The 24,325-nt window shown below is 35.5% G+C and overlaps 2 protein-coding genes and 1 pseudogene across 2 annotated transcripts; all 3 read right to left on the reverse strand.

Annotated features, from left to right (window-relative positions):
• Window positions 1–832: 832 nt before the first annotated feature.
• LOC124992344 (keratin-associated protein 19-3-like) lies at window positions 833–1,051 on the reverse strand. The gene has a single exon (XM_047563041.1). It carries the CDS (start codon window positions 1,049–1,051, stop codon window positions 833–835), a length of 219 nt encoding a protein of 72 aa, XP_047418997.1.
• A 3,391-nt stretch (window positions 1,052–4,442) lies between these two features.
• Window positions 4,443–4,720, reverse strand: LOC124993751 (keratin-associated protein 19-5-like; annotated as a pseudogene).
• A 16,040-nt stretch (window positions 4,721–20,760) lies between these two features.
• LOC124992437 (keratin-associated protein 19-3) lies at window positions 20,761–20,979 on the reverse strand. Its single transcript, XM_047563180.1, has one exon. The coding sequence runs from the start codon at window positions 20,977–20,979 to the stop codon at window positions 20,761–20,763; it is 219 nt and encodes a 72-aa protein (XP_047419136.1).
• Window positions 20,980–24,325: the final 3,346 nt, after the last annotated feature.

The following is a 24,325-nucleotide window of genomic DNA, read 5'->3' on the forward strand; positions in this document are numbered from 1 at the left end:
AAACTGTGGTATATATACACAATTGTATATTATTCAGTCATATAGAAGAATAACATTATGGCATTTGCTGATAATTGGATGGAATTTGAGAATATGCTAAGTGAAATAAACCAATTCCAAAAAACCCAAGGCTGAATTTTTTCCCTGATAAGTGGATGATGATATACAATGGGGGGGGGGGGGGTAAGAGAAGAATGGAAGTACTTTAGATTACATATAGATAAATGAGAGGGTGGGAGTGTATGAAAGATGGTGGAATGAGACAGACATCATTACCCCATGTATATGTAAGATTACAAGAATGGTATGAATCTACACCATGTACAACCATAGAAACAAAGTGATGTACCCCATTTGTGTACAGTGAATCAAAAAGCAGCCTATAAAAATTAAAAAAATAAATAATTAAAAAATAAATAAACAAAAAGAAAATAAATAAAATAAAATTATCTTCAGGCAAAAAAAATAAGTAAAAGCATAGAAAAAAGCAAAATATTTATAGTTTAAGTAGTCGATTTATTAGATAAATGCAAAATATAATTGTTTCCTAGGAATTTGCTAGAAAGATAATGTCATGGTAAAGGTGGTAAGAAAATTAAAATCCAAATAAAGAAAGTGAACTAGAATGTTTATAGACATTGAATATGCATTCAGATCACAAATGTATGGAGCCAGAGGAATGGTTTCACATATTCATAGAAGTAACTTAAACATTGATAAATATTGATCAATTAATGATGGAGAAAATAGGGTGGATTTTTCCAGAATAAGAACTGGAAAGGAGCAAATACAATTAAAAGTTTTTCCTTTGCTTGTGTTTTCAGCAACTCATCTAGTAGAAGCGAGAGAACCCATATCCTCTGTAGAATGAAGGGCGGAAGTATCCATATCCGTAGCCTCCAAAGCCAGAGCCATATCCATAGCCTCCATAGCCACAGCCATAGCCCAGTCTGCGGAAGCTGCCACATCCACAGCCATAGCCATAGCCCAGGCCACCGAAGCCTCCAAGGCCATAGCGCAGACCTCCGTAGTAGCTGCCGTAGTGGCACATGGTGTCAGGGGTGGTGAGTTAGCTTGCTGTTCAAGGCAAGATCCTGAGTGGGAATGTCAGCAAGTGTAGAGAGTTGCTTATATACCTGGTCAGAGCATGTGATAAAGCATGTGCCCCTCCTTCTGTCATTCCATGCATTATATTTGTCTGAGACAATTCATTAATCTATTGTCACTTGAAAAACATTTAGTAAGAATGTCTGAGATTGCTTGGCTGCCTCCTTAGATGTTCTTGATCTTATTGCTTTAATTTTATTGGAAGGAGTTGCTGTATTTTCCAGGTATACACATACCAAACTAAATAGAATTCTTTATTACTAGTTACCTGATGTCAGTCACATTAAGTACTTTTAAATATCTAACTAAGTACATTCTAAAGGAGTTGTGTGGTCATTGTAATTGATTGTGCAATGTTTCAATAAAAAGCCAGTGAGGATCTTTAAAGTCATGAATTTCTTGAAAAAGCCCACATATTTTGTAACATGAGAAAAAAGAAATATTTGATTCACTGGCTGTAGATGCCAGAAAACAATACCAAAATATCACCTCATTTTAGAGTTTTAGAACTTGGACAAAGCACAGTTGATACATTTACTTTGGACTTTACAAACTAATGTCCAAGATATTTGTACTATCACCAGTGGAGAGACTAGTAAAGGGATCACAAACCCATGTAAGGAGATGTCTTCTCAGAGTTCTCCATTTAGACCCGTGTCCTCTCTCCAAAATAAGTTCCAGCTTCGGTGATCCCACAAACAAGACTACACCTGTCCCTTGCATCATCTCACCTTCTTTTTCTTTAGTCATTAGACCACGAGGCTTGTACCTTTTTCAAAGCTCACTTCAAGCATCACCAATGTCCTTTGCTCCATCACTGTATCCAGTTGAAGGTGTCAAGCATGTAATGTTGTGTTGGCTGCAACCAGTTTGTTTAAATTAGTACTGCATCCCTTCCATGCAGATCTCCATAGTCAGTAAAATACATTTACCCTTGTCTTTACTTGACCTGTTCTGAACCCAGTTTTTGATTCCAGGCAATTTCTAACTCTCCTGGCCTAAAATATCAAAAGGATCTTTATAACATGCTGATGAGGTTATTTCTCATTTGAAACATCTTTCAACTCTTAAAATCGTTGGGAAATTTAAAAGGATTTGTACTATTTAGAATAACTTAAGAAATTCTCTAAATATAACACACACACACACACACACACACACACACACACACACACAAAGCCAAAGGATAAAAGTAAAGGGAGGTTTTTTTGGACCAGTCATTGACTGGGTGTTCACAGCTTCACTCAGCTCAGCCTAGAGAGGAGGAAACACCCAAGGCTGACCTCACAATGAGCCTCACCTGGTCCATATTTTAACATTTGGAACTCATAAAAATTACTTATTTTTTATGACTCTAATCATACCAATAAGTTCTTTTTTATATTTATGAGTAATATTTCATCTGCACACTTTTTAACTGTAGTACGTTTATTCATAATTGGAAAGGGACACATTTTTTTCCATTGGGATTGTTCACTGACCTATTATCAAAATGAAATCTAAAATTTAATTGACGTCCAAAAATATTTTCTGAATGAAGTATATGACTTTAACAGACATTAAAGCAAGGACACTCAGCACAATGAAAACTACTCACTGGTTATTCTAAAACAATGTTTAAGGCTGGATAAGAGTTCCAACAAGATCCCTGGTATCAGTATGGCACCCAATCCAATACTGGACTTGCCCTGCAATATTTGTGCTACCCTGACCCAACTTCAATCCATTTTTTATTCACCATTTCAGTAAATCAGTATATTGATAAAATGAGCAATTTCATTTTTAATGCACTCTTTAGAATTGTAAATGAATTGCATAGTAAGGATTCCACATTTTTCTTGTGTAACTGTCATTGCATGTGACTATGATCAAAATGTATTTCTGATTTCGATGAGAAAAACTGTCACCATATATGGAAATAATGATATATAAATAAAAAAATTTAATAATAAAGTAAACTTTGCATCTTCAATGAAGAAAACACCTGACAATCATATGTGTAACTTATTTCTTCTTTAGCTGTAAAAACAAGAAAAGGACAGTTTGAAGAATATTCAACAATTCTGGTTTTTTTTTTTTTTTTTTCCTGAAGGCACAAGTTAAAACAGTCTCAAAGGAATTTTCTTAGAGAAGATGGTATTTTGTCTGTCACTTCACTGGATCAAAAGCACATTTGCATCATTATTAATTTTTTAGAACTTTTAATCTGTGACCTAAATTTCTACTCATGTGGGCACAGGGAAAGATGAAAAATGTCCTCATATTTTCCACAAAAGGAAAGAACTTTTGTTATGGTTCAAAATATTTTTTCTCAACTTAGACATAGATCAATGTGATCTTAGAGAAAATGAAATTATGATCTTGATTTTACCGAGACTATCAATAGCAGTAATAATTATATTATTTACTACATGGAAAATATCCCTGGAGATTCCACCCAAGTCAGACAAAAATGCTTCTAGTGAAAAGTGCATGTGAATCAGGTTACAAAGCTTGGCCTTCAACAGGTTTGCATAGTCGATTCCCCTTCTCAGCCCAAGCTGACGGTGCATTCACTCCCTGACTGAAAGAAGAGCTCTTGAGGATGATGTTTTGTTTTGTTTTTAAAAGAGTTGAATTTTAACATTGGGGTCATTATATAATTACATTCAGAATCAGATAAACCATTAAATGTTTAGTTCAACTCAAGGAAAGCATAAAATGTTAAATAAACATAGATATTAATCTAAGAAAATGTACATACTTATGCGGTGTGGTGTGGTATTACAACATATGTATACAGCAGGTACTGATTAAATCAAGGCAATCATTTTCATTCTCCATATTGTTTCTTTATGTTTGGAATGTTTTCTATCTCTCAATTTGCATATATTCATTTACATACATTTGTAATCTTGTGTGAGTTGTATTTCTACTTGACAATTTTCAAAACTCAAGTATGCATACATAATTGAATTAAAAGATAGAGGGGAGTGAAGGGAGGGGAAAGGGGTATGAGGGTAGGAAGGATAGTAGAGTGAAACAGACATTATTACCTCATGTACATTGATAACTGCATGACCTATGTGATCCTACAATATGTATGATCAGAAAAAAGAGAAATTAAACTCCATTTATGCATGATCTATCAAAATATATAAATGCATTCTACTGTCATGTACAACTAATTAGAACAAATAAAAAATAAACCAAACACAAGACATATTTTCAATTTCATATTAGATCATTTATTGGGCTATGCATCTCCAATCTAGGATGAGGTCACAAAATGATTTCTCTAAAATTCTTAGATTTAACCTGTTCTATAAGCCTAAAGCCACTTAAGTCCATTGACTTTAGAATGTTTTAGAAAGTCCCCTTATAATAGCAGATGTGGAATTACTAGAGCAGGATTTCAGTAGAAGCGAGAGAATCCATATCCTCCATAGTATGATGGGCGACCCCATCCATATCCGTAGCCTCCAAAGCCAGAGCCATATCCATAGCCTCCATAGCCACAGCCATAGCCCAGTCTGCGGAAGCTGCCACATCCACAGCCATAGCCATAGCCCAGGCCACCAAAGCCCCCAAGGCCATAGCGCAGGCCTCCATAGTAGCTGCCGTAGTAGCTCATGGTGTCAGGGAGGTGAGCTGGTTTGCTGTTCAAGGTGAGATCCTGAGTGTGAATGTCAGCAGGTGCAAGGGAATGCTTATATACCTGTCTTGAGCTGAGCATGTGATGAAACCTGGATCCACTGTTTAGTACCATCCTAAATTATTAGTTTAGTTGAAGCAACTCATTAATCTGTTTGCTAACACAGAGAGGCATACAACTCATTAAAATTTTTTAGATTGCTTCACTGTCTAGTTACCCTGAGCTTGAACTTGAGACATTATTTTTTTAATAAGACCAAGTATATGTCTTCAAAACTACAAGATTAAAAATTTCCTGAATTTTGGTTCTTCACAACCAAACATGTTGCATCATACAACTTTGAGAATATTTTCTCATTAAATATTTTCTCATTTCTCCTTTTCATATTTTTCTCTGGATTGGTATATTTTACACTCATTTAGACTCATATAAATTGTCAAGTTTAAATCTTGGAATTCAGCAAAGTCTTCCAATGTCAAATTTATTTCTCTTGTTGAGAAATCAATGATATGCTCTCCTTAAAATAACTATTTTGAATAGTTAAATTCTGATCATCACTGATATATAGAAATTAATGAACAGAAAATTATTTCATTAACTTACAAAACTTTATAACTTATCAATGTACTAAACTTTATGTCAGAAACTGAGGGACTGTCCAAGAGAATAAATTCACTTTTATAGCCAGCCTGAACATCTGTTCACATATTTTCTCTTTATGTCATGACCTACTTTTCCAGAGTGGTTTCTATCCAAAGTATCATCTAAAAGCTCAGGTGATCTTGGCTTTCACGCTTTACCTGCTTTTCTTCATTGTTTCCCTATGTTGGTAATCTACAAGTCTATTTTCTTTATCAAACCTCTTTTTACCTTTGTGTTGAATTCATTCCCAACACATATTAGCACCATCAGGGCATTTTGTTCTTATCCATTTATACAGTCAGACTTTCATTTTTCTATTCATATATCTGACTTAAGAATTATATTTTTTGCCTTTGCATGTTGTTTTCCAGCTAGGTGTACTTCATTTTCCTTATTTCCTAATGATTTAGCTAACATGGTTACACAAGACATTACTTGTTTATTAAACATACAGATTTTTAAAAATATGTTTACATTCCTAGGGTCATATGCTATTTTTAATAGGGTGCCTTAAAATTCTGATGCCTGGAAAATCTCAAAAAATAAATCACAGTGTGATTGTGGGTTTAAAGGGAGCAGATCAGTCTTCCCAGATTTCTTTAATGCCCTCTGTGGAGAAAAGAAACCAAGTCAAATTTTAAGCTGCACTGGAACATGACTATGTCTTGGGCTTGGGTCTTATTTTATTTATTGTTTCCTTCATTTCAAGGATTTCTGTTTGTTTTTTTTCGAGAATCTCTATCTCTTTGTTGAAATGATCTTTCGCTTCCTGCAGTTGCTCTTTCAGCTGATTGATATTATTATTTATTGCCTGCATTTGCTCTCTTATCTCATCCTTTGCTTCGCAAATCATCTTAATCATGTATAATCTGAAGTCCTTTTTTGACATTTCTTCTAACATACTGTCATTGGATTCTATTAATATAGAATCTAGATTTGTTTGGATCATTTTCTTCCCTAGTTTTTTTCATGTTGTTCATGTATCTTCCCCTCTAGCAGTGCAGATCTGGGGTATTGCAGATTTCCCCCTATAGGCTTATAGTGGCCCTATAGGTTTCCAAAACCCTTTCTTTAAGGGGAGATAAATATTAGCAGGGCCCAATTCAGACACTATGCAATCCTAGACCAAATAGCTCCTATGAGGACAATAACAAAATTGTCATAATAAACAGAATGAGTTCAAATATTACCTTCAGTAAAACTAACAAATTTGCAATAAGGTCTGCAGTTTCAAATGGAGGACAAAGAGGATGCAGAGGGATGTAGAATGTGGCTGTTAATGGGATAAGAAAAGAATATACAGAAGTTCTAGATAATAGAAAGGGTGAGAGTGTAATCAAAAGAAATTGGATGTTAGCATGCAAAAAAGGGAGAAAGAGACTCTGAGGGAACAGGTAAACAAAAGGAAAAGAGAGCAAGGAAAGTAAAGAAATAAAAATTTAATTTTTTTCAATAAGGAGAAAAAAGAAAATCTACAGTATAACAGTCATATAGTAATGAAACCTCCCAGAGTTCAGTAGCCTGATGCATGAGAAGTAGCTGACAATGAGCTTCAAGCCTACAGCAGGCATCTCAGGATGGGTTTTGCCCCACCTAAAGATCAGAGCTATGGCTTCCAGGATTATCCAAGATGGCTGCTCTGGCTTCGAAATGTGTTGGCAAATGGGGAGCTGCAGCTCAGGGTGTGGACATGGTTAGCTGGAGGTCCTGGAGGCAGGTGCGGTTGGTCAGGCAGGGGTCCTGGAGGTCGGGTGTGTTTGGTGTGGTTGTGGGATCCTGGAGGCCAGGTGCAATCAGTCTGTCTGGGGTCCCGGTGATAGGGCGCAGTCAGTTGATCTGGGGGTCCTGGCTGCCCGGAGCAGTCAGTCAATGTGAGGGCCCCAGAGGCAGGAAGTGATCGGTCGGGCTGAGGGATCCTGGAGATGGGGCTCATTCAGTCTGGCCAGGGGTCCTACGGGGCCTGACTGTTGTCTCAAAATGGTGGCAGCCACGTGTAATCAAACCTGCAGGTACTGTGACAGTGAACTTCCAGGCAACAGCAGGCAGCTGGTGCTCCACTGGTGGTCGGCAATCCGTTTGCTAACTGTTGTTGGACGATTGGGAGGTGAACCTTGTGCGTTGGGTGATGGATAGGTATAAGGTAGGTGACGGACAGGCGACAGGCAGGCAAATGGCGGATGATAGGCACTTGACACTGAGCAATCTGCACTCAAAAAAGGCCTCAATATACTGGCAGACTGCAGGTGATCACAGCAGACAAATGGGGTAAACAGCAGGGGATCGATAAGCAGCAAAAACTGCCTTACCAAGAAACAGATATCCTCTGCTTGAAACCGGAGTTACAGAGCGACAAGGAACACAGCCTCCCTCTAGTCCACCATCTTGGATCTCGGACTTGGGTCTTTAATCAGCTTTGCATGACTTTAAATAGGTAGTTGAGTGTATTTTTGTTCTTTAGTTTTGTTTTATTTTGTTTTGAGAGTTATAAATAACATTCTTGGTAATATATTTCTCAACTGGATTATTTCACTATTCTTCTAGAAAGGGAGGAAAAACCTACCTGCTGAATGAATGAAAAGTGAACTGTGTCTGGTACAAAGTGTAGAAATGATCTAAAGTAGAAATGGACCCACAATGGTTTACGGTTTTTAAAGGAATATTTAGATCAGTATTTGCATTGGATGTTAAATACCTTTTGCACTTTTATCAAGATTTATTCCACCTTTACTTTTCATTCTGAAAAAGGTAACTGATGGCAAATTTTTTTATTCTCAATGAGTCATTTTGGAGGGAAAAAAATGTAAACATACCCAGACAGTTTAAGCATTTCATGAATGCTTGGGTGTATCTGTTAGATTGTGTTGAAATGACTAAGGGCTATTAATGTTATTGCTTTTGATGTGTATAGCTACGCCCATTTCACATAAAAGCAAATAGATATTGCAAATTGAAAAAAATTCTCACAGTGAAATATGCCCTGATTTATTTGTATTACTTAACCTGATTTATTTTCTCTCAAACATAAAAAAATTTATCTATCTAATGTATATCTCACTGTGATATACATTCAGACACACACATACATGCATATATATGTATGTCATATATATGTATATTTATACACACACATATGCTCAACAGCTCAACAGTTTTGAAAAGATTCTATAAAGTTTATGAATCAAATAAAAAACATTCAATTTTTTATCAAATTTTTTAGGTTGAAAAAAGCAACAATGGTAATATACTTTGTGATCACTTTTGGGAATTGAGAAACATGATTTTCTTGTGAGATTCTTGTTCTCTTAACTCAGTGAACTCAATGACTTGGACAATTGTCCTTCATTCTTTTCTTTGCAGATGGCTCCAAGAAGATGGTGAATTGGTTTTGAAGCTCAGATCCTGTGTTGCAAAATGGTGAAAATATACCCTTCTATTGGCCAAGTCTTCCACTGGAAGTTAAGCATAATTTTTCCATAAATACAAAATGTTCAAAAATTCACATAAAAAGTAAATCTACAAAAAAGTATGTAATAAAGTATGAAAATACATTTTACCAGGAGTCCTGTACACAGTGCTTTCCAATCTAGTAACACTGGTGCTGGTTTTTGTTTTTAGCCCTGTGTGTTGACTTTGGAACTAGTAGACTGAAGAAGAAATTTGTGTGTCACTAAAGTCAGAACACACTACCCCCTAAACAATAATCTCTCCAGACCTATTGTGTTGGTAGTAGAATTTTTTTAAATTAAGCATCTCTTCACCTCTGACTTTCATTGAACTGTTATGTTTCATTTATGATTCAATGAAAGGATTTGATCGCATTCAATGCTATACTATTTATCAAATCATGGTGAGGTTCCTTTCAGAGCAAAGGGAAGATTGGAAATTCCAGAGGCATCAACTAATCTGGTCTGTGTGCCAGGAGAGAACTTCAGGAAAAAAAAGTGGAGATACAGTAATCTCTTTTCTATTTTTTTTTTTGCAAGATTGATCACCATAACTCATAGTTTCCACTTTTATTTTCCTTGTTTGCCACTTTAATGTGATAACATGGTATATTGTTGTTCAAATATTGAAGTGAATTCTCCTTGGCTCCCGTCTCTTTTCGTTCAATTCTTTAAACCTTGCATTTGTGAGTTCATTTCACAATCAATTTTCCATTTGCCTTCCTTTTGTTCATTATTTTTCATAAACAAGGAATATCTAACTAGTTTTCAAAAGATATTAAATATTTATTAGGTCTTAGATATTGATTACATTCCATCTCCAAAGACCCTGTAAAGTTCAGCAAGAGATTGTTAACACAGGGAATGTCTTTAGAAACTTCAAAAGTTTAAATACAATGTAAAAAGTTGGAGTGTAGGAAATAATATTAGAGACAAGAAGTTCTTCAACTGATTCAGCAACCAACACTGATACAAAACCTGGCTAATCCCAATGTAAATATGCCCTCAAATTAAATTTTAAACATAAAATTAGTTGCTGCTTTACATCCCTACATATAGAGATCATTTTTTAGGTTCACTGATTTTACTATTCTTTGAGTCTGTAGAGTGATATCCCAATATTATTTTAATTTGATTTACCAGATTCATAATAATATTAGTGATTGTTATGTATACTTCTGGTTACTTTGGATATCCTCTTTTGAGATGCACCTATCCAAATACTCTGTCCCTTTGTAATTTGGCTTAAAATATTTTAATATTGATTAGCAGGAGTACTTTTCATCTTTTGGTATAGATGTCAGATTTATGAATTGGCAATAATTTCACCCTTATGTAATTAGTTTTATTTCACATTAAGTAGTATCCATATGGGGATATAATAATATAGTGAAATCGACTTCATTAATCTGTTAATTTTATGTTTAGGGCTTTTTGGTTCTAATTAAGAAATATCTAGCCGGGTACAGTGGTGTAAGCCCATAATCCCAGCAGCTCAGGAGGCCGAAGGCAGGAGGACCATGAGCCAGCCTCAGCAAAAGTGAGGCACTAAGCAACTAAGTGAGACCTGTCTCTAAGTAAAATACAAAATAATGCTGGGAATGTGACTCAGTGGCCAAGTGCCCCTGAGTTCAATCCCCGATACCAATAAAAAAAAAAAATCTATCTAATATTATTACTTGATTTTTTGTCAGGTTTCTTTAAAACTTGTTGCCTTTTAATTTATTATTCTAAAAGACACTAAATAGATAGTTGGTAATTTGAATATTTTATCATCATTACTTCAAGACAAAGCCATAAAACTCCCAAATAAATCAAACAAGTTTTAGGATATCACCTTCTACCTATTTAACTCTGCCAACAATATATCAGCTTTGGGTCTGATGATCATATTGTGATGTGTCCTCCCACAAATTAGCAAGTATGTTCTCTGGAAGTAAAGGTATTCTGGAATACTTCTCTTTAATCCTGCAAGAATCCATAAAAGCAATAAATTCAAGATCTAGTAATATAATAATGCTACATTATTGTAGGAGTGTTAAACATTTTCTCCAGGTATTTGCCTTGATTATTTTTATTTATTGCTACAGAAGTTCAAAAAGGAAACAGAATAACTATTGTTATATTCTATTAAACTAAGTAGTGAAGTCCTCCACAGGAACCTCTGAGCATTATTGCTTCACGCTTGCCAATGTAAAGTAATATCCTTTGACTAGATGGATTCAAAGATAATTCTTACAGGCTGGCTGTATAAAGATATTTCTATGCTTAATAAGCAAGTGTGAAATGGGCTGGGTATGTAACTCCATGAGAGAGTGCTTGCCTCATATGCAGGAGCACCTAGTTTCAACTTCCATGCTTTGGCCAATTTCTGTTGCTGTGACCAAAGTAAACGACATAAACAACTCAAAGGTGGAAAAGTTTGTTGTGGCACATGGTTTCAGAGTTTTCAGTCCATGATCAGTTGGTTATATTTGTCTCTGAACCTAAGTTGAGGTAAACATCATGGTTTAAATACATGGTGGAGGAAAGATTCTCAGCTCCTGGCAAATGGGAAACAGAAACAGAAAAAGAGGAGGGGACCATGGACAAGATATATCCCTAAGTGTATGCCTTGAGTGACCTATTTCTTGCAGTCATGTGCCACCTGCATGTAGTTTATACCACTTTCCAATAGTTCATCTGAAGTATTAACCCATCAATGAACCGATCCATCTATGAGGTCAGAGCCCTCTTGACCTAATTAACTTCCCCCAAATTCCCCCTTCTGTACAGTACCGCATGAGGATCCAAGCCTTTGATATACGATACACTGGGGACATTTCAAGTCTAAACCATAATACCCCCAAAACACACACACACACACACACACACACACACACACATGTGCATGCACACAAAAAGCAAATCTGAATCTTTCTAATTCATTTTAATATTTTAATACTATTTGATTTAGCATTAGTATTGTTTACTACTTATTTTATTCTGATCCAACTAAAGTTGAAATTAGTACATTTAAGGGTCATCAGAACTTGAATTGTTAAATAAAAAGAGACAGTTAATGTGGAAAGTATACAAATCTTCATGAACTGAACTGTGGTAATTGTGGAAACCTAGGAGTAGAATTTTTAATTTTTTTAAAATTATTATTACATTTTGAAAGCACTCAAGAAGGAAAATGAACAACAAAAGATAGAGCTATCTTTTAAACAAACCAACAAATAAATGCACTGATAAATGCCATTCAAATTAAGATAATTGAAATAGTCTATGTTTATTCAAGTATAGATAGAGGACATCAGGATGCATATAATCACAAGATGAAAAATACTCTTAAAATCATAGACTCCTTAAATATTTTTGCTATTGGTTTGGTCCAGAGAAACATTGTTTGATTAAACATCTGTCAAATTTGCTTAATCCTCTTATGGCCTTAGATGTAAGTTTCCTCTGGGCAGGATTTCAGTAGAAGCGAGAGAATCCATATCCTCCATAGTATGATGGGCTGCCCCATCCATATCCGTAGCCTCCAAAACCAGAGCCATATCCATAGCCTCCATAGCCACAGCCATAACCCAGTCTGTGGAAGCTGCCACATCCACAGCCATAGCCATAGCCCAGGCCACCAAAGCCTCCAAGGCCATAGCGCAGGCCTCCGTAGTAGCTGCCGTAGTGGCACATAGTTTCAGGTATGGTGAGTTTGGTTTGCTGTTCAAGGTGAGAGCCTGAGTGTGAATGTCAACAGGTGTAGGGGAAAGCTTATATACCAGGGTCCAAGAGCATGTGATAAGTCACATGCATAACCTACTTTTGTGTCATCTTTAAAAACTGCAACTGCTTAACTATACTCATTAACCCACTGTCTTCTGACACAAGGAGCGAGCTTTGCATTCATTAAATTGTTTGAACGTGCTTAGCTACTGATTTAGGGTGGCCCTTAAAGCTTATTGCATCATTTAATGAGAAGACTGACTTTGCCTGATTCAATATTTGGTGTGTCTTCAAAGTCTGGCATACCAGACCCCAAATAGAATTCTTCATAGACAGGCATATTATGTCAATCACATTTAATAGTTGTGTTTTTCAAGTAAATATTTGTTCATACTTGTTTTTCCTTGAATTGATATGCTTAATTTACAAACTAAATTATAGAAATATGCCAAATTCAATGCTGTACAATTTATCATATGCTTTTAAAGCATCTTATTCTTTAGTCTAAAAAGGGAATTTTCAGTCTTCAGAGATAAGGAAACAAACATCTAAAAGTCATGAAGCACTGATTCAAATGTCAACCAGCAATAATTCTAGAAATAAAGGGATCTCTTTTTTAAATTTTGAAACACCTGTCATCATCATTTTTATTTCCTATTTTGAACAATAAAATATTCCTCATTTTTATAATTGTTAAGGTAATATTAAAATTAATGTTACTTACAATTATTAATACTTAATTGTGAACTAAAATCCATTATTTGCATTAGGATTCACTCTTTGTATTGTATAGTTCTATTGACTTTGAAACCATGAGAAAAAATTTCTCAGAAACTTTGGTCAAAACAGAGTCATCAAAAATTTAATTCAGAAGCAACTTTAAAGGCTTAACCCCCTTACCTGTCATATCCCAGATCCTTGTTGTCAATCCTCCGAATTTTAGTTACTCTAATAGGTATGTTAAAAATACCTTTTAAAATATCACCATGTGTCCTCCCCTTATTTATCAGGTTAAGATAGATGAAATTGTGAAATATGTAAGTTTTTTGAAACACAACATTTTTAATTGTTTATCTGCTTGCTTGTTTGTTTTGGTGTAAGACAATATGATGTAGAGATTGAATGTTGCATAGTTATAGCTGACAAATATACTCATATTGAGTGCACATACACGTAACAATACTGAAGAATAAAGACCACGTATGATTAAAAAGTCATACTTGTAAACATAGTTTTCCTACTTTTAGTACTTTTTACATTTAATTTTAGAAATATATAGTGAATTCAGAATGCATAATACACATGATATAAATTCTTGGAGATTTTGATGCAGGTATAGATCTTCTGCTCTGCAGAGACTGTGTATAATGCAGAGATGAGCAGATAAAAGTCCTTAACAATAAATTGTTTTATACACAGTCTATTTCAATTCTTAGTCCAGTCATCAGTACTCATTTTAATCAATCTTCAGCGTCAGATGCTTATAGAAAAAAAAAATGAAGATATTATATAGAAAGAACGGTGTTTCCCACAATCTCCATCCTCTTGGATGATGGTTTCTATAAAAAATAATTTTTCTGTCCTGGAAAAACAATCTGATCAGACAAAACAAAGAGTGACCCTCTTCATTTTAGGTTCAGGTGATTTCAGTTTCTTGAATTTCTCTGAGGTGACTAGATAAAGAGGATTTAAAGAGTCTCAAAAAATGATCCCCAAGAATTCCTCAGTGAGAACCTATCATACTCATGTTGATCTCCTTGAGCTTCACCTAGGTTACCATATTACTGGCATTGCTCTGAATACTGTAGAAACAGAGTGAATGATTGTAGTTAATGGGTTAAAGTAGTATATATGGCTCATAGGTACAAAGCAAATTCTACAAGTCCAAATATTTGGTGTAATTTTGTGTATTAGTGTGTACATTTTAAACCCAAAGTACTTGCTACTAGATCAAATAGTTCATATTTCTTAGTGATGGTATTTTTGTTCTTTTGCCTTTTTCAGTAGTTCATTATAGATATCCATAATATTAGGGTTCATTTTGACATAATCTTACATACACGGAATATAATTTGCTACAATTCAGTCCCCAGTACTTCCCTTTCCTACCCTCATCCTCCTCCAACCCTGGTTCTCCTTCCTCAACTACTGATCTTCTTTTATATATGCTTTTTAAAATTAGTACACTAAGGGTACACATAAAGGTGAAATTCACTGTGGTTTATTCATATATGTACATAGGAAAGTTAGGATTCATTCCACCATTCCTCTCTTATCCTGTCCCTCCTTCCTCCCCATCAATCCCCTTCCTATACTTTACTGATCTCTCTTTTGTTTTCATGGAATCTGCACCCTGTTTTTATTCCTCATTGTGGTTTGGCTTCCACATATGAGAGGAAACATTTAACTCTTGATTCTCTGTGTCTGACTTATTTCACTTAACAAGATTGGAACCTGTCAAAACATCAATATTTATAAAACATATAATTATCTCTTTTCTCCTACTTCATCTTGTATCTTTGCTTTTACCATAAGGTCTTGCTCTTGTATTCCCTTTCCCTATTCTGTCCTTTTTCATTATTTTTTTCTCAGGCAATAGCATACTCAACTATTTAGCCATTAAATGATTATTAAGATACTAGATATAAATGAGAATTCAAATCCAAGGACTCCTTGAGATTCAACAGATATCACTAATTAGAAATATCTCCAGGATCTCCAAAGCGTATTAAGATACCGTCAGGGTCTCCAAAATAATATTAAAAGATAAGGGTGGGAAAAGAGAGCTGAAGGAAAAATTCCATAGCCAGCACAAGGAAGTTAGTCACCTATAGTCAAAACTGACCTCTAACATGGTTAAGTTCCTGCAGTTGTGACTGTAACTTTAACCTAAAACCTTTTAATTTCTGTTAATTTTCTATGACCTCAATAAGCAGGATAGATAGACTTTGTCCTACAAGTAATTTTCAAGGGTACATTTTCAGAACTAGATGTGTTGACCTCTCTGCAATAACTGCTATATTGTAATAACACCATAAATAAGCATTGCATAGATGAATGAATTCTAAAGTTTTAAAATAGAAGCAGTATGCCCCATACAGGATTGGGTGATTCACTGAATGCATCCAATCTATAAGAATTTTAAAAAGAGATGAGCTCAAGAGACTTTTGACTTCAGAAGAATATATAACCTTCATTTCATTTACATTAGTTCTTTTATTGGAAGCATAATGTACACATGATAATGGAGTGTATTATTACATAAATTATATAAATTTAAGTGTAACATTTGATGATTTTTTTTGTAATGCGATATGTTGTTTGGATGTGATGTGTCCCCTAAAGCTCATGTGTGAGGCAATGCCAGAAGGTTTAGAGGAGAAATGACTGGAGAAATTATATGAGCTGCTTCCCCTTGCCAGACTCTTCCACATGATGTTCTGCCTCACGTAGAGTCCCAAGAAATGGAGCCAGCCCTCTATAGACTTATACCTCTGCAACAGTACGTCCTCACGTAAATTTTTCCTCCTCTGAAATCATCCTTTTTGGAACTTTTAATCATAGCAGTGAAAAAGCTAACTCAAACATAGTAGTCTCCCTTTTTCTGCAGTTTTATTTTCTACTCTTTCAGTTGCCTATAGTCGACCATGGTCCTAAAATATTAAATGGAAAGTTCCAGAAATAATTCTTAAGTTGCAAATGGTGCACCATTCTGAAAAAATGATGAAGTCTCAGTCCATCCCCCTCCTTCCCACCTGGAATGTGAATGATCCCTTCATCTAGTTGCACGTGCCACTTAGCCCTCTTAGTGATCAGAGCAACTGTTCTGGTATCAGTGTTTGTGTCCAAGCAGTCCTTAAGTGGCCAGTGCTATGTCACAACGCCAGCATCACTCACCTTGCCTCATCCCGTCCTGTAGACACAGTGTCACCTCCTCACATCCCCATAATAAGAAGCTAATCACAGCAAAATATTTAGAGGGAGATTACATCCACATAAATTTTATTATAATATACTGTTGTAAATGTTCTATGTAATTGTTAGTTGTTAATATTGTATCCAGTATGTAAATTAAATTTTGTCATGAGTACATATGCACCAGAGAAATAGAGTTTGCTGCTATCTTAAGTAAGTTTTAGGCATCCCCTGGGGGTGGGTTTAAAAAACATGTGCTGTGGACATTGGGTGCACAAGTATATCTGCCTCCACTACCTCAGCAAGCATGCCACATCCCAAAATATTTCACTGATTCTTTTAATCAATATAATTCTCCAGAGGTAACCATCTTTTTAACACCTAACATCAGTAGGTCTTGTCAGTAGTTTTCCAAAACTGATCGTATGGTTTACAGTCTCTCCAGCATCATAATACCATTCTAGACCCATCTATAGCAACGTACTGTTTTAACTCTGACTACCCTAGTGAGCATGTGATAATAATAGCTGAGTAATGTTTTATTTTGATATTTAGCTGATGGGCAATGATACTGGGCATCATTTCAAATACTTAGTGTCCATTTAGATATCCTCTTTTTGGAATTGTCTGCTCAATTATTTTTCCCATTTTTAAGTGGGTTAATAATATTTTAGCATTGATTTATAGGAGCTCTTTATAGAGAGATATCAAGATGTTTGTTTTGAAAATAGTTACTCTCCACAGGGGGTTGGTTTGTTCACTTTAAAATGTCTAAAGGTGTACCCCATTTGTGTACAATGAACCAAAATGTAGTCCATAAAAATAAAAAAATAATTTAAAAAATATCCATATATGAAAAGTTTCTTAGTGTCATGAAATCCAATATGTTAACATGTATATGTTTCATGCTTTTTTGTTTTAATGAAGGAACTTTTGACTATCTTACATCTTATTTTTAATTCCTTTGTGAAGTCTATTAAAAACTGGTACCATTTGGGGTACACTCTAAATTAAAAGATGATTGTTAATTTGAATATTTAACTCTCATTAAGTCAACCGGAAGCTATACAATCACAAAGTAGTCTAGCAGATTGAATGCTGTCTCTCTGCCTTTTGTACTCTGCCAGATCCTTCCTCAGCTGTGGGGCTGAGGATGCTGTGCTGCATTCTTTTTTGAGTAGGCGACAGCTTTTCCTCGAAAGGAAAGGAAGCTCTAGAGAGCTACTCTCTTCATTCCAGCTCCAAGCAACATCACCGAGCAATCAGAGGTATACTAATATAGCAAAATTGCATTATGCTGAGAGTGTTCAATACTTTCTTCAAATAATTATATTGAGTGTTCTTCTTTAGAAATGCAAAATGTCACTTCAGACTGTGAGCCATTAATTACTTAGGGAGTAGAAGAGTTTGGTATGAAATTCTGATTTACTCCAACTATGTAGTAGTTGTAGTGGTGACACTAAGATACACCTCAGATCTCTTCATTATGAAACTACAGAACTTCACTTAATTGGGTGAAAGAGTTGCTAATACTGTCTGCTATGCCAATCCATCCCTATGTTCAGTAAACAATTCTAATTTTCTTAATTTTTTTAAAGTTTGGATTTTCACTATTTACAAATTGATTTGACATAGGCTAAATTAGAAATTGATAAATTCATGGTTCTACAACAGTATATTCAGAAATCAAAATAAATAGAGTCAGTCAATTGGCCCTGATGATTAAATTCCTCAGAGAAACACATGACCAGAATTTTGAAGATACTTCACTGACAGCACAGGAGGAGGGTTGTGCCCAGGAAGGGGATGGTGTGACAGAGCAGGGGTATGCCTGCTATTTATTAAAACAGGATTCCAACTTGGGATTTACAGCGCAGGACAGTTTTTGATCCTTAGCAAATAATTTTCCTTTTGAAGGTTCTTTCCTATCCAAGATGGTATTAGAGTAAGCACTGAGTAAACTTTATATTATTTCTTCTAGTTCTACATTTTATCCTTGTATTATTGCCCTGGTATTATTGAGTTTGTTTAACTCAAAAAAGGAAAAAAAAAAAAAAGACATTCACTTTGGCATTTGTTTGAAAATATAGTTATTTTTCTCTACAAAGCAGTGATACTTTATTATTTAATTTTAATAGGCAGTTAAAGAAAGGTCAGTATTACAAGAAACTGGGTTAGAATGAATGAAGTTGAAAGTCAGTCATGGTCTCAATACAGATTGCCCCAAAGTGATGACAGTGATTTTTAAAATTTCTATGGCCAATTGAAAAATATTTCAATGTAGTTATTTGCAGAGAGCAGTGACTTGAATCATGATCTCTTACTGTCTTGCAGCTGTACAAAACATATATTTTTGCACTGGGAACTTCCTGTGCAAAGGTGCAGGTCAAGAGTACCCATTTGCTGTGGTGATGCCTGACCTGAGGAAACTCTGGAGTTATCTTAGTGTGGACTTTGACCTCAGGCACCAGCTCCAGGGGATAGAGCATAACAAAATAACCCTAATGTCTCGCTAGTCCTGCATCCTTCATCTGCCTGCTTTGCAGAAACTTTCCCACAGATAACCTTTTGATGATAAAACCTATGTAATAAATGTGCTGAGCTAGCTCTGGGTCACTGTTCCTCCATGAGAACAGTGTCTCACCTGGTCACAGCTTTCTCTCTATAGAGGTGCCTGTTTGTCTTTTCTCAATCCACCATTACCCGTAGGTGGTTTCTGGATTAACGGCCAGCAGAGAGGTTGTGGCAGTGATTGTCACCAGCATACCATACCAAGGGGGACTACGAAGAAAGCATGCTGGGAATCCAGCAAAAACAGCTCATTTTCAATATATACTCTCAGGGATATATTTTATTTTGTTGTTACTTTACTCATCATTAAAGGGTCAAATAAACATATATTTTTGTAACAAACCATGTGGGTGCACTTTGGATAAGAAAGTTCACAAGTTTTAAAGTACTAAATTTAAATGTCAATCTCATCTAATAAAAGCATGGAATATAATTTGCTCCATTTCAGTCCCCGGTACTTTTCCTTTCCTTCCTGTTGTTCACCTTCCTCGACTCTTCTGGTCTTCTCTATTTATTTATAGTTTTTGTTTGTTTGTTTGTTTGTTTGTTTAGATTAGTGCTTTATAGATGTCATAAAGGTGAAGCTCACAGTGGTGTATTGTACATAGGATATGTTGGTCAATTTCATTACACCCTTCCTCTTTTTTCCTGTGCCTCTCATCCCCTTCTGGTGCCTTCCTTTGCTACACTGATCTCCTTTATATTTTCATGGAATCTCCCTTTTCCCTCTATTTTACTCTAGTTTCCACATATGAGAGTAAACATTCTACCTCTGACTTCTTGAGTCTGAATTGGGTCACTTAGAAGGATGTTTTTCAGTTCCATCGACTTACCAGGAAATGCCCAAATTTCATTCTTCCTATGGCTGAGTACAACTCCTGTATTCATGTGTTGAGGGGCACCTGGGCTGCCTCCATAACTTGGGTATTTGTGTGAATTGTTCTGCCATTAACATCGATGTACCTGTACCACTATAGAAAGCTGATTTTAGATCTTTCGGATATATACCAAGGTGTGGGCTGACTGGGTCTTACGGTGGTTCCATTCTGAGTTTTTTGAGGAATCTTCCTCTCAGAGTGGTTATACTCATTTGCAGTCCCAACAACAATGTATGAGTACTTCAATATTTTAAGTTTTAGCAAATCATTTCCTTTCTTTTTTCCCTTTTTTTAAATTTTTACCAGGTATTGAACCCAGGGGCACTCAACTACTGAGCTACATCCACAGTCCTGTTTTTATTTTGTGACAGAGTCTTGCTAAGTTTCTTAGGGCCTTGCTAAGTTGCTGAGTGACTTTGAAATTGTGATCTTCCTGCTTCAGTCTCTTGAGCTGCTTGGGTTACAGGCATGGGTCACAGTGCCCATCTCACTTCCCATTTTGAAGGTTCTTTCCTATCCAAGATGGTATTAAATTAAGAGTAAACCAAGTGTTCTAACAAGTATAGTAAAAAGTTAAATGAAAAATGAAAGCCGTGAATGCTGTTTTAAATTAGGATAATTTATTGCAAAGGGAATCTCAAAATTTTACATTTTTTAAAGTATAGATGGGAATACCAGGAGACAGGATCTTGGCAATTATAAGATTATAATTACTATTAAAAGTTTAGATGCTGAAGGCTCTTCAATCTTGGCTTGTTCCAGAAAGTCAGGGTGATCTTGCTTGATTTAGTTAATTGAAGTCTAGTTTTGGTGATCTTCTTTTGACTTTAGGAGTTGGTTTTCCAGGACACCTAAGATTTCAGTAGAAGCGAGAGAATCCATATCCTCCATAGTATGATGGGCGGCCCCATCCATATCCGTAGCCTCCAAAGCCAGAGCCATATCCATAGCCTCCATAGCCACAGCCATAGCCCAGTCTGCGGAAGCTGCCACATCCACAGCCATAGCCATAGCCCAGGCCACCGAAGCCTCCAAGGCCGTAGCCCACGCCTCCATAGTAGCTGCCGTAGTAGCTCATGGTGTCAGGGATGGTGAGCTGGTTTGCTGTTCAAGGTGAGATCCTGAGTGTGAATGACAGCAAGTGCAGAGGGAGGCTTATATACTCTGGTGGAGCACAGAATAGTCACAAGCACACCTTCCTTTTGTCTAACTATAGGTATTACCTTTAATGTTACAACTCATTAATCTGCTATCTCATGACACAGAAAGGCCCTGATTCTTGTTAAAATACTTCAGCTTATTTAATGTTCTGTTTGGGATGTCCTTTAACTTATTGTCTCACTTTTATGAGAAGAAATGGCTGACTCTTCAAAACACACACATTCCAAACCCTAAATAAAATGGCTTGTTACCAAGTATATTGCATCATCTACATGTGATATATTTTTTATGATTAAACATTACCTCTCTGCTGTTACTTCCCAAATTGTTGACTCCATTGCCAACTGTATCCATAACTTCTTGCTCAAGTTTGCAGATATTGAGTCTATTTTTCAAAAAGCAAACATATTTTTCATGGTGAGGACTTAGGAAAATGCTTATTCTTGGAATATATGAAAGCATCTTAAAACCAAAAAGTCTTCAGTGGCATGCTGTGTACAATAGTCCATGGACTCAAAGAAAGAAGGACCATGCTGAATTCTAGCATTTTTATGATAATAATCTTTGTAAAATTTTGGGATTACACATGAGCTTCAGAAATTATTTTGGCTGTAAAATACATAACCATTGATTCAAAATCTGTCTTGTAATCAGGCTTATCAGACTAATAGTTCAGTGTTTATTAAAAATCCCCATGTCTCCCTTGTATTTGGTTCTATACAAAGTCCTACTAAAGTTGCAGGTTGTGTCTACCTCTGTTTTACACACTTCAGACAATTTCCTCCTCCTTTTACCCTTTCAGTAGTGCATGCGTGACCTTATTTTTATTCATACTTTATCTTTTGTATTCTTCCTGCTCTTTCAGTGCCTACTAGGAACAGCCAGGTAAAAGTAGTAAGTTGACAACATCCTTTGACTGACTTCCTTTTATTTATCACAATTAATGCTTCCTCATTTCTACCTCAACTTCATAGTCACTACAAGTTATTTACCTTTGTTCTGTGTCTACTTGGTACCCAGTTATTCTCAGGCAACATGAGACTACTCCCTCCTTATCTGTTAATAGTTTCTTAAGGTATCCTGTTAAAAAAATACCCCAATCCCTAAGGCTTTCTGTCAAACTTTAAAATTTAGGTTATGTACATATATGATTACATGAATGGTATGAATCTACATCGTGCACAACTATAGAGACAAAATGACGTACCCCATTTGTGTACAATGAATCAAAATGCAGTCTGTAAAAAGTAAAAAAAAAGAAAAAAAATGTTAAAAATTAGGTTGTCTTCAAGGGTTTCAAAATGAAGACACAGTGGCAAAATGACACAAATTAAAAAATATCCATGAGGAAATTTGACCTTGGCTCATTAGACCATCACTTCACAGGTCAGTGTACCAGGTCCAAGGCTGCCCCTCTCCTGGCTTAATCTCCACGTAACAGTAGCTTTCAGCTTGGATCACCAAAAAACACGTTTAATTCATGTGACTTTGAACATGTAGCTGAGTTTTTATGAGGTTTAAAAGTATTCTATCGAAGATAAATTTCCTTCAATAAATGTTTCAGTTCTTATAAACAAAGAACTAGGGTATTAATACCTGTTTATTGAACTACCAGAGAAACCCTAAGTACATTGACAGGAAACCACCTGGATCTCCCAATCTGGGCAATACTCTTAGGACAACTTTGAGAGAAAAATGGCACAGAATGTATTTTAATGTGTAGAGGAGAAGTTAACCTAATAATTTTCTTAATTTTCATATGAATAATGTTTTATTCTTATTTCTCATCTGAATTTGAAACAGTTGATAAAGTTGATAAGGTGAATTTTTAAACCTCTCTCTCTCTCTCTGGTAATGGGGATTGAACCCAAGGTTGTTTGCCACTGAGTTACACCCCAGCATTTTTATTCAATTTTTTTTTTAATTTTGAGACAGGATCTCACAAGTTTCCATGGTCTTGCTAATGAATTATATATTCTCAGTGAGACTTCTTGAATACTTAGAAGCACAAACAATAGTTAAGATACCATATTTTGTCCATATAACTCAGCCAGATAAAGTGAGAATGACTATTAACTAATAGGTGTTAGTTTGGAATAGATCAGTACGCATCCACAAAAATATAAAACCAGGTAAGAAATGAATTTAAAACCTCAATAATCAAATAAGTGACTATCCTTTTAATTCTTTTTTAAGAAATAAAATATAACACTTTCCACAAAACTTATTATTATTATCTATAAAAGAAAAAATATTCTCAAATATATAATTTATAAAACAGGTTTTGCCTTGTCTATTTAAAGTGAAAAAATAAACAAAATGAAAATATCCATTATAAAATAGAGATACACATTTCTTTGTAGAGGTATTGATTGTATTCTAAGTTGTGAAACCTGAGGTGAATTGAACAATGATCTTTTTTATTTTTTTCTCTTTTAAATTTACTTTGAACATATGTTGAATAACTCCATCACAATAGATAAGGGAGAGGAAAATAGGTTTTCACTTGAGATGAGTGACAGCTTTACTTGCATATAAAGGGAATTCTGCTGTAAATTCCAAGGCTTTCCCTTAAGTCAGACGCAAATCAATAAAATCTCAAAATGTATGTTACAAAAGCATGTTAATTTATTGTACTAGGACTGTTGCAGGTTTTTTTCTCATTTTAATTATTCTGATCATTTGTTTTCTTTGCGACTTTGTAATACCTCCTCAAACTGAAGAGATATTGACTTGTACAAAACAGAATATTTTAGAGGAAATTCATGTTTAAGGGTTAACATTCCTTTCAGGGAGTTTCTGAACATTATTTACCTTACCTCCTCACCGGTTGCTATGAAGGAACAACATCTAAAAAGCAGAAGAAGATGTACAAGTAATCAACAGATATATGAAAAAATGTTCAACATCCCTAGTAATAAGGGAAATGCAAATCAAAACTACCCTAAGATTTCATCTCACCCCAATTAGAATGGCGATTATCAAGAATACAAGCAACAATAGGTGTTGGCGAGGATGTGGTGAAAAAGGAACACTCATACATTGCTGGTGGGGTTGTAAATTAGTGCAGCCACTCTGGAAAGCAGTGTGGAGATTCCTCAGAAAGCTTGGAGTGGAAACACCATTTGACCCAGCTATCCCACTCCTTGGCCTATACCCAAAGGACTTAAAATCAGCATACTACAGAGATACAGCCACATCAATGTTCATTGCTGCTCAATTCACCATAGCCAGATTGTGGAACCAACCTAGATGCCCTTCAG

The sequence above is a fragment of the Sciurus carolinensis genome, chromosome 9, assembly GCF_902686445.1.
Source record: "Sciurus carolinensis chromosome 9, mSciCar1.2, whole genome shotgun sequence".
NCBI lineage: Eukaryota > Metazoa > Chordata > Mammalia > Rodentia > Sciuridae > Sciurus > Sciurus carolinensis.